This window comes from Microtus ochrogaster, unplaced genomic scaffold, assembly GCF_000317375.1.
Source record: "Microtus ochrogaster isolate Prairie Vole_2 unplaced genomic scaffold, MicOch1.0 UNK19, whole genome shotgun sequence".
Taxonomy (NCBI): Eukaryota; Metazoa; Chordata; class Mammalia; order Rodentia; family Cricetidae; genus Microtus; species Microtus ochrogaster.
The window spans coordinates 2547667-2559316 of record NW_004949117.1 but is presented as its reverse complement, the minus strand read 5'-3'; the positions used below and the strand labels follow the sequence as shown (position 1 = coordinate 2559316).

The 11650-nt window shown below is 41.6% G+C and overlaps 1 protein-coding gene across 2 annotated transcripts in view; it reads right to left on the bottom strand.

The window, feature by feature from the left end:
* Window positions 1-11401, bottom strand: part of Angpt1 (angiopoietin 1) — a 223783-nt gene extending 212382 nt beyond the window's left edge. For both annotated transcript variants that reach the window (XM_005367515.3, XM_005367516.3), the window contains exon 1: window positions 10702-11401. In XM_005367515.3, the coding sequence (XP_005367572.1) occupies window positions 10702-10998 (297 nt within the window). In that variant the 5' untranslated portion in view covers window positions 10999-11401. The remainder of the gene's footprint in view (window positions 1-10701) is intronic.
* Window positions 11402-11650: the final 249 nt, after the last annotated feature.

Genomic DNA, 11650 nt, shown 5'->3' with positions numbered 1-11650 from the left:
GTGTCTGTCTCTGTGTGTGTGTGTGTGTGTGTGTGTGTGTGTGTGTGTGTTTGTGTAGGGAGGAAAGGAGGGGGAGAGAGACAGACTGAGAGCAAGAGAGAAACCTCATTTTAGAATAATAATAAGATTACACCCTGTTTTGGGAGAAAAAAAAAAACACAGAAAAAGCGGAAAAAAGTTACTAGTCAAGTTATGTGAGAACTAGCATTAGAACCATCTCTCCCTCTGGGTACCCAGAGCCTCCAGACTCAATTATCCCCCCACCCCCACTCCGAATGGCAAGTCCCATCAATGCTTTTGCTGAAGAAAAAGCAAAAGTCCCCAGAGACAATGCCACTAATTTACGCTGTTCGCTGAGGTATCCTCATTCAGAACAGCTGTGTGTGTCTCAGCTTAGGTGGGAATCCTCACAAAATAGTTTCCTACAAAGTAAACATAAATGAAAATGGAGGTAAACACAAAACTCAGCTAAGATCAAACAAAGCGGCATGAAAATTTGGGAAATATCAACGTGCCTACATAATGTTGATTTTTATTTTTACCCTCATCTGAATTCTGTATGAAGTGAATATCATGCCTTCTACTATCAGGAAATCAACATACATCGCACGATTCTAAAGTGCAGACAGACACAACTGTGGTACAAATAGCTGATATTTAATTTACTTACACACTTTGCCACTGACTGATCGGGAGTTATCTATTCTATTATTTAAACACATTTGAGTTATCCTCAGTAGGGGTGGACCCAGACATTGTAAAATCTAGAAGAGTGAGTGTGTTTTTGTGTTGTTTCTTTTTGGTGACTCCAACATTTAATAACCCTAGAGTGCTTTGTATTTTGATAGATTTCATACTGGCTTAGCAATAAATAGTCAGCCTAACAAGTTTTGGGATTTTGTCTAACAGTAGGTTGGGTGGAGCTGCTTTACCTCCCTCTTAGTTGATTATTTGGTACTTTTTTTTTTGGGGGGGGGGAGGGTTGAAGACAGGGTTCCTCTGTAGCTTTGGAGCCTGTCCTGGAACTAGCTCTTGTAGTGGAGACTGGCCTCGAACTCAGAGATCCATCTGCCTCTGCCTCCCTGGTGCTGGGATTAAAGGTGTGCCACCACCGCCCAGCTAGATTATCTGGTGCTGTACTGAAATCATTTTGAAATATATTTTTGGGATCTATGGTGCCCCTGAGGGTGCTGCTGGGAGAGGAGCCCTGGGCAAAGCTCATTGCAAATCCACCTACTTCTAGATGACATACGAATTTTTTTTCTAATCCTTTGCTTGAAAATCAAGTTCTGTTACTACAAAGTATTTTAAATGCGTCAATTCAATCCATTCAAATGCATTAACTATCCAAAAACAGAGGTAAGGAGGATCTCAGAGGACGTGGGAAAAGGGCAACTGTAATCAGAATATATTGTGAAAAAAAAATCTATTAAAGAAAAATAGAAAAAAATATAAAATTAGAGGGAAAAAAGTCATTCAGGAGCTAGTGGTGGAGACAAGCTGAGAACGGTGATGTGTAATGTCTTCACTCCCTGTGGGAAGAGGTGGGGACAGGCAGGTTGTGGGGCTCACTGACCAGCCAGCCTAGGCTACTTGATAAGCTACAGGTCACTGAGATAACCTATATCAATAAACAAACAAACAAACAAACAGAATGTGGACTGTGCCTGATGAATGACATCTGAGGTTGTCCTCTGACCATTGTATGTATACATGTGCATGTACACCCTCACATACATGCTCATACACTACAAATCGTAAAATTTTATTATTGGTATTTTGATTATTAAATATCCAATTTATTAAATGACTGTTGAACTACTGTTCAATAACTATTAAAATAATTACCATATGATATTTGCATTCTTATTGTGTAGAAAATCAAATGAATGAGGCAAAGAATAAAAAAATTAGAGATACTGGTAATAATACATAATTTCTGTATCTTGTATCTTTGCAATGAGACAGGATCTTGGCAATGAGAGGTGATGGCTAGAGCAATTCTTGAGCAGGAATAAGTACCCACTGGGTTTCCAGCTAGTTATCTGTAAGTCAATAGTAAGAATAGTGTTGACATGTGTAAGACACTCTGGGACTCTCAACAGTTTAGAGGAAAATACAACTTAGGATTTAAAAGTATTTATTGGCTTCATCTACAGTAAATTTTAGAACTAAGATATTAGTTTACCTCATTCGATTTTCACAAATAAAACCTAAGACTACTGACCAAACATACCCCCCTCCCAATCACTAAACCTTAAAATATCTCTAATCCTATGGGCAGTCTCAGTCATTTAACAAAATTTGATGTCTGTGCCGGGCGGTGGTGGCTCACGCCTTTAATCCCAGCACTCGGGAGGCAGAGGCAGGCGGATCTCTGTGAGTTCGAGACCAGCCTGGTCTACAAGAGCTAGTTCCAGGACAGGCTCCAAAACCACATAGAAACCCTGTCTCGAAAAACCAAAAAAAAAAAAAATTGATGTCTGTGAATTTGATGTCTGTGAATTTGATGGTATAAACATGCTATGAATAGTTAAGGTGTTCACATTAGCATCTTATATTAACATCTTATTAATATTCCAGCTGTTGACTGACCTTGAACACACTGACATCTGTGATTTTTTTTTTTATTCCTTCAATAGTTTAAAGCAAATAAGAAATACATTTCACTGGGGACTTGCAGTACTTGAACTGTCCAATCAAACATGATTTATCTTACACCTTATTTTCCTAATAAAGGCAAAAGAAAAGAGACCTGAGTGTATTGTCAGTGGACTGGTGAGCTATAGGAAGCTTTAGCAGGCTCTATGCAGTATTTATATCTTAGACATTGTTTTCTCCTTTGTTTGGAGGAAGACAGCCCGAACATAGATTGACAGCTAGGACTAATCAAGCCTAACCTCTCCCACCGATATTTCTCTGTAAGAATTAGAAAACTGTATTCAGAACCTTCCCAAAAATAACCTCCAAACACAGAAAAAAATAATCCAGAGGGGGCTCTGCTCTTTAGAAACTCCTTAATAACAGAAGGGCACATCTTTTGTACACATTGTAAAAAGATTTGAACACCAAGAGGCCCTTCTTCCCCGAGACCATGGGGCCAAAACCAAAAGGGGTTTGGAATTTCCCAACTTCACTGCAGAGGATAATCTTGTATTGGAAACAAAAGTTGAGGATGACTCAGAACGTAATTAGTCTTGTGCATCTGTGCAAACGGTACAGCGTAGTTTGCGGTAATAAAAAAAAAAGAAAAGGAAAAGAAAAAAGAAAAGAGAGGAAAAAAAGACCAGTCGCACGAAAAGGCACAAGGAAATCCAAACTTCCTAATGCAGTGTGTTTTTGGATGGGACTGATGATGCCCTGCATTTGGCAGCCAAGCATCCCACTCCTGACATCTGTACAAGTGTGTGCTCTTTCTAAACTGAACTGAAATAAATGGGAGGGAGACCATCTACGAAGTGCACTGCATTCGAGTGGAGGGGCTGACCAAAGTCCTTGTCTCACACCACAAAATGGTTCCAAGGTCTTGTCAACATCCACGCTAATGCTACAGGCAACAGGATGGAACAGGCACAGGACACAGGACACCCCAGACTTGTTTACCGAGAGGTGGCAAATCAGTATTGTTCTCGGGGTGCCTTTTCTCTTTAGCGTGTATCAGCTTCAAGACTAGTCCTCTGCTCACTTGCTGAAGAGTAGAGGAAAGAAAAGACACAAATTCCCTTGTTTGCGCTCTGAAATGTCACCTCACAGCATGCCGAACACCACGCCAAGAACTGGCTTAGTGGGGCTTTCTGCCAACTGCCAGAGACCTCACTGTGCCTCCTGGAGGTCAATGCTTTTCCCACACAACCAGCCTCACAGGTCACCTCCCAATATCAATGCTCTTTCTTCTTGTGAGATACAACAGGTATCAGGAAGCTTTTTTTTTAAAGGGCCAGATACTAAAATATTTAGGCCCTACGGGCCATTTCACTTCAACTACAATCCCTCCGTTCCACCTTTGTAGGACAAAAACAGGCTTGAGCAACACATACAGGCCTGACTGTGGTTGTGGTTCTATTGCAGTCAAACTGTATTTATACACATGATGAGAGACAGGATTTAGCCCCAGAGCAATGGTTTGATGACTCTTGATACAGATTATTTAAAAGATTCTCATGTTGCTTATCTAAAGGGTAATATGTGGAATATAGTTTAGCATTATTGTCATAAATGTTATTTGTATTGTGAATATATCCATGAAATTATTCATTTCTTCACTAATTGAGGAATATTTTCCTCAATTAACATTCAAGAGAGGGGTTGGTTCCAAGGCATCCCATTGGAGCACAAAAATCCGTAGATTCTCAAGCCTGCTATGCAAAATATCATACCATTTTCAGATTATATGTGTACACCATGCACTTTAAAATAACTCTGGGCTTCTTATTATACCTAATATAACCTAAATGCTCTGCAATTTATAGGTTTATCATATTGTCTAGAAAAAGATAACAAGATTTGCATGTCTGTTTCAATCCCATATTTAAAAATATTTTTTGATCTGAGGTTGGTTGAATTTTCTGGTAAGAAAGTCCATTCTCTGCCCACTATTTTAGAAATTGTTATCAAACAGTCACTATGCAGTCAAAAGAATAAACGTAGTCAACAAACATTAATCAACAATACAGATAAAGTTTGGACCTCCTAGTGCATCATGCCCATGAGACTGTCAAGTCTTCCCTTCTGCAAAGACTTATTGAGGCCCTACTATGTGTTGTGCACTCTTTTAGGTATAAGAGAAATTGCATCAATAAGAGTCAAAAACTTTGTTCTTGAAGACTTCATGTGGCCATGAATGTCTGAGACAGAATAAATTTTTGGGAAAGCAATGCTTAATATGTAACATAGCAGTTAATGCCATAAAAAATGGGGTAATTTTGGTGGCCTCCCAGAGTTGAAGGTTGAATCCCTTTCGGTTCAGGACTCGCACACTTCAGACACAGCGTCCTGTGAATCGGAGCTGGATCTCACCTGAAACACTCCTCCCTAGAGACCAGTTTTCAGGGTACCAGAAAACAGAATGCAAGCTTACAAGGGGAGGAAGCAGTCAAAAGCCCTACCCCGCTATGACATCTATGAACTGCAAAAACCAGCATAGCACAACCCCAAGGTTGTATCAGTGGTATGTACCCATATCCCGGCAGTAACCAATGCTCTCTAATTGGGCTTGAGACCAGGTCGACAAGAGGGAGATCATGCCTGGTACTGAAGAGCCAGCCAGCTACCCAGGGCTAGGGAAGGGGGAAACCTCACGGGGCTAAAGGGACAGTGAGAGGCCGCTAAGAAATGCTGAAAGTGGGAGAAATAGTCTTCCTGAGGGCAGAGCTGGAGAATGATTATCCAATACCCAGTGCTCAGTCCCAAAGTCATATACATTCAAGCAAAATTATAAATGGACTAAGTAAGCACTCGTATTTATATGTTTACAAACTAAACAACTGAAAACAAAGGGATAAGGTATTCAAGAGAGAATTCAAGGGGGCCTATGGAAGGGGTTGAAGAGGGGAAATGGAAGGAGGTAATGATGTATTTGTATTTTCATTTTTTAAGAACCATAAAAATAAGGCAGGGTAGCATGCTAGCAAGTCACTCATTAAACTGAGGAGGAGAAGGCAGCTCAGGGGAACCGTCTGAGGGAGTGAGGACTTAAGAGAGACAGACACATCCATGCTAATAGCTGGGGACCAATTTTCTGTGAGGAGTAAATAGCTTGTAAGTGCCTGAGGCGGGAATGAGCTTGTCTCTTGGAGAAATCAGAAGAAAAGCCATGCCATTTGAGTGTCTGGAATGTCCTTTGAAGGTAATAATGATGAGGCCAGAGAGGGGTATAGGGAGGCTTTGTGGTGAGGAACTGGGAATTTGCTCTTTCAGAATGGGGAGTTAGAGGAGGATTTTAAGGAAGAAATCAAGATATCTCCTACTCATTTTAAATTACATAATCCAATAATTACCAATGGGATAAGCAATGTGAAATGGTGGAATAAGGGATAAGGGTGAGCTATAGCCTCCTGAAAAAGGACTTGCCTTGGAAAAACTCTGAGATCTACTGAAAGAATTAATGTTGGCAAAAGCTAGCACTGGGGCTATAGTAACTACAACTACCCAAGTGCCGTGGTCAGACAGCCTTTCATTGCCTTAGATCACAAAAGTGCAACAAGCAAATAATAAAATGTATATATTGGTTGAAATTTTAATGCAGATTAACTTGCTTTTTTGTTTGAAAATTGTGTGTCTATTCTTCAAATGAATTCGGTGGTGGCCTTGTCACTATCTGACTTAAAGCAAATTGTTGCTATTAACATTTCTTGGCAGCGGAGACTTCTTTTTCCCAATTTCCACATGAATCTTATATTTATGCTTTCTTCAACATTAGAAATATATAGATAATAGTTTACTAATCACCTGCTACTCATTTCATACACTTAGGCAGTCCCTCCACAATTAGAAAACCTTGACCTCCTGTTACCATTGTGGTCATCAGTAGCAAAAGATCCCTGGCAGTGGTAGCACATGTCCTTAATTCCAGCACTCGGGAGGCAGAGGCAGGGGAATCTCTGTGAGTTCAAAGCTAGCCTGGGTTACAGTGTGAGTTGCAGGACAGGCTCCAAAGCTGCACAGAGAAACCCTGTCTCGAAAAACCAGGAAACAAAACAAAAAAATAAAACAGGATTTGGCAAAAGCAAGGCAGACTTTCTAAGGATTTGCTCCCCAAATCTACACTGCTTCTTGTTTTAAATGTGCATCTTTGTAGACTAATTTGTTTGTTTCTCTTTTGTTGTTGTTTATTCCAGTACTGGGGCTTGAACCTAGGAACTCATGCTAGGTTTGCACTCCACCACTGAGTTACAGGCCAGCAATCCTGCAGACTACTGAAAAATAGGGAAAAGGAATAGTCACAGATGGCACAGAATAGACACATTAATCATACATCTTTCTGTCATAAGGAGTCACAGGAGGGTAAGAGGGGAATAGAAAAAAAAAGATGCAAAGCAAACCAGCCACAGCAAACAAGCCCTGGGGAGATGGCTCAGTCCATGGAAGGCTTTGCCCTCAAGCTATTGAGGAAGTGAAGCTGAGTGTCCAGCACCCACATAAAACCCTAGGCATGGTAGTGTTCATTTGTGTTTTTGGCACAGGAGAGGGGGCACGTGAAGGATCTGGGGATAGATGGCCAGCCAGCCTAGCATAATTGGTGAGCTGCAGACCAGCTAGAGAAGCTTTCTTAGAAGTGGTAAATAGTAGTCCGAGGACAGGACTTGCGGTTGTTGTCTGGACTCCACACATGGCGCATACACCTACACGCACATGCATGAACATATACACATTAAAAAGTATAATAGCAGAAGCAGTAACCAAACCCTCCATAACTTAGCATTTAGGGGGCTGAAGTAAGAGGATCGATGAGTCACCAGTTTGAGGCCACCCTGTACTACACTATGTAGTACATTCCAAGTCCTGGCTTGGGGTACAGAGCAAGACCTTATCTTAGAAATCAACCAAACATAATACCCCCACGAAAATGACAACAACACCACCAAACAGCAGCAGCGAAAACAACCACAAATATTAAGAGGGGGGCCAGGGAGACAGATCAGAAGATGGAGGTGTTTGCCACCAAGGCTGGAGACCCAAGCTGAATCTCTAAAACCCACATGGAAGAAGAGTAAAACTGACTCTTACAAGTTCTTCTCTGACCGCCACAGGAGAGAGAAAGGAAAAAAGGAAGGATGAAAGAGAGGAAGGAGGGAGCAAGGGAGGGAGTGACGGAGGAAAGGAGGAAGAAAGGAAAGAAAAGAGAAAAAAAACCCAACATCCATTTGTATTCACATGTAGGTACCCAAGATGTCGTCACTCTCGTTCATCTGATACCACTGGAATAGTTCGCAAAAGAGCTGTATAATATAGGATCTTCAAATAAGAAAGGAGCCGCAAATCCAAACATAGACTGATGTTGAACATGTAATTACACAACTCTCTATCTGTCAAGAGTTATCATCTTACATCACATTAACAATGAATGATCATGGAAAATGAACCTTCTTGAATTAAGCCCATCAAGTCAAGAGAGCCATACCATCAAGCTCTGATATTTACAGAGACTAATGACTCATTTGCTTTCTTGCATAACTTGCTTGTTAGTTGTAAGACAGAAAAAGTTGGGTAGTTGAAAGTTGAGAGTCTTATAAAGTAAACCCTGCGATGGCCAATATCTTACAAAGACTATTTATGAAAGTCCCCTTTATAAGTGTTTAAGGATAAGAACAGATTACCACAAACAATTTTCTGGCTCTCTCTATCCAGCCTTGATAATACATATTTATTCTGCATCAGAATCGCAGACAGTGATGCCATGAAGTGTATAATATTCGTCATACTTTGGTAAATAACCTTGTTGAACAAACTCCTGCAACGATTTGATGGATGCACAGTTCGCAGTAGTTTCTGTAGTATACAGCTTCTTAACCTATTGCAACCACTTACAATCAAAATAGAAACGGCATAAGTTATAAATACTGGATTCCAAATAATCACAGTCAAAAATGTGCATATGAGTGTTCAAACAAACATAGTAAATGCAGTTTAGACTCTGAGGTGAAGAAAACACTAATTAAGGGAAATTTATGAGCGTCTTTAGCAAGTTCTTTGATGAATGCATTTATTTGGTTACTTGATCCTCCAACCAATCACATTAACAATGACAAAAGATATGCAAATCCAAACAGACAATAGTCAAGCCAAGGGCTCTGACTCATACCAACTGGGACATTTCAACATCTATTCAGCTTGATTCATTCTTGCGAGGATTGATATAACCAAGGAACATTTTAATACTTATGCTTGGCTATAATCTGAAAACTATGCCATAATCTCTAACCAAGAACAAAGCGAACGAGAATCAAATTTATATCCTGAAGCGAATTAACATATGAAGTGTCTGCATGATGTAACCCCAGCAGAACTGAGTGCTTGCTCTGTCACTGCTGAATAATTGCATAGCAACAAAAAAACATGCATCGCTGTGTGAGTCACCATTTTGATTGTAGGTTTAAAGCAAACAAAACATTACATTTTTGGTAGAATAGCTCATTCACAGTTTAGAACTGTATTTCCCACTGGTGTCCCCCTCAAAGAACCCAGACTAATTCATCATGATTCAATTCTCATTGAAAACACTGTGGATGGGATATTGACCATAATAGCAAACTATTAAACCAAACTCGTTTATTCACTGTAGAACGAAATTCTGCCAAAGAAAAAGCAGATGTTCTATTATAAAGTAATACTATGAATAGTGCCAGAAAAATCTGTCTATGACCCCTAAAGACTGTTTGCCTCCTGTTTCTCATGCAGCAGTTTACCATTTCACCTGTGATCTGGTTTGGGAACCCCAGATCCACCAAGTTCCCGTTCACAAAGCTGGAAGAAATAACTGTGATCTTAGCTCAGTCCCTAGTGGACGAAAGGGGAAGAGCGTTCACCAGGCGTGATTCAGCAGGCACAGACCTAAGTGACTGGGACCACACAGAACCCAAGTTTCTCTTTTCTTCATCTCATGTCTATGCTAGCCTCCTCGTGATCCCCCTGCCCGCACTGAGGCCAGTGTTTAGCACAGGTCCTGGTGAAGAGGAGCTCGCAAGTGCGGATACTGTCGTGGCTATGGAGATATGCACTTACCTGTTACACAGCTGAACAGTTCAGGGAACGAGGTGAAGAAACTCCCCACCACTAAGAAGGCCGTCTTGACAACGGAAAACTACAGAGTGTTCTGTGGCTTATGAAAAGAGAGCCACGTGCCCATCAATCTAACTTCTGTAAATTTGGATCAAATACGTATTCGTTACTAAGGTTTCTCAAGAGACCCGGGGCTCCCTGATGGCACTGTCTCTGGAACTAACCCAGGGAAGGGAGGCTGGTCAGGAATCAGCACAGCGGTCTCCTGTTCAGCCCAATCTGCAGGTGCACTCACTCAGGAAAAGCCAGGGGCTCCGTGTCTACCCTCAATGTGGGCAAAACCACGTTCTTATGGCTTTACACCAGAAATTGTTTTCTTGATTTTTTTTTCTCATGCACAGATGAAATATATGACAAATATCATCTCCGCTCGACTGCTGCTTGTGAAGTGAAATTCCCTTTACTTATAAACACAATCTTTCTAAACAAATACAACATGGGTATTTTACACTCGTTCTCACTTCACGGTAGCGTTATTAAAAGTTGGGGGTGGGGAGCTGAACGTTTTATGACGATTTCCCATGGTAACTCGCAAAACTCCTTGCTGTACCATCCATTTAAACCCCACTTAGTATTACCATAACGATTTCGATTTCTTTTTACACCAACTTGCCTAAGAAGTGCGCGCTTTCTTTTCGACAGTTGGGCTTTGACAGTCAGAGTGCTCAAGACAAATTTTAGAATAGAGAAAACCAGCGTTGACATAAAAGGGGAGCGCCACAGGATCAGAGGTTTGCACAAGCCCGGGACTCTTGGCTTACCCAGGAAGTGGAGCCCAGGGACGAGAGAGCCCCTTTTCTTTTGCAAACACTGCCCCCTGAGCAAAAGGTAAACACAAATGCCCCCCTATGGAACTCTGAGCTCGCTGCAGAGTGGGAACGGAAAGGGCTCTGTTGCAATTAGAAACTGAAAGCGATCACTTACTTTTTGCAGCCACTGAGTATAATTTTCCATCACATGCTCCAGATGCTGAAGTTTCTGGGAAGAGAAGTCCGGCTCCACGTGTGGAGCATCCCTCTGCAGAGCGTTCATGTTGTACTGCTCTGTCGCGCTCTCACGGCAGTTCCCGTCGTGTTCTGGAAGAATGAAAGTGTAGGCACACTGCCCATGTTGAATCCGGTTATATCTTCTCCCTCCGTTTTCAGGACTCCGGCGCTGGTTGCTGCACCCTATGTGAGTCAGAACGGCAGCGAAGAATGCAAAGGAGAGGAGAACTGTCATTGTACTGCCAGCGCTAGCCTTCCGTGCCTCCTGCAAAGCTCGCTCTTCTCTTCTGACCTTTACACTAGTTCTTTATTTCAGGTAAAACTGCTTGTTTGACTCTTTTCCCTTTAAAGAAAACGTTGGAGGAAGATCCACAGAAAACTGGCCATTTGTTAGCTTCGTTCTAAAATGTTACTTTTTTATTTTACTGTAATGATAGTTTCCTTCGTTAAAACTTGAGATTTTTATTGCATAGTAGCTGAGATTTATTGTTTCCTCCCTGTGTAACCGTTCAGCGCGCAGGCTGCCTGAGTCAGCTGCGAGTACATTTTCTAGCCCCTTTCCTCTACCCTATCTGCAGCAGATCTGCTATTTTCTCCCAGACCTCAGTGAGTTTTATTAAGGTTGCACATCCAAGCCAAGCTGGAAGCAGGCAGCCTTTCACAAGATGACTTGACAGGAATGCATGAGTGTGTGCCCCTATGCTAAGGATTGCTGATGGCTTTGGGGCGGCGGATCAGCTTACAAATTGGCTAGATGCGCATGACCTCGATCATGTATGGGCCTCCCACCCCTTCCGCAGACAGTTGCCTTGAGCCCTTAGCAGATGCACGGAAAATCAATAAACAGAGCAGTCCACCTTAATACATTTGGGTGTGCGTGCTGACCT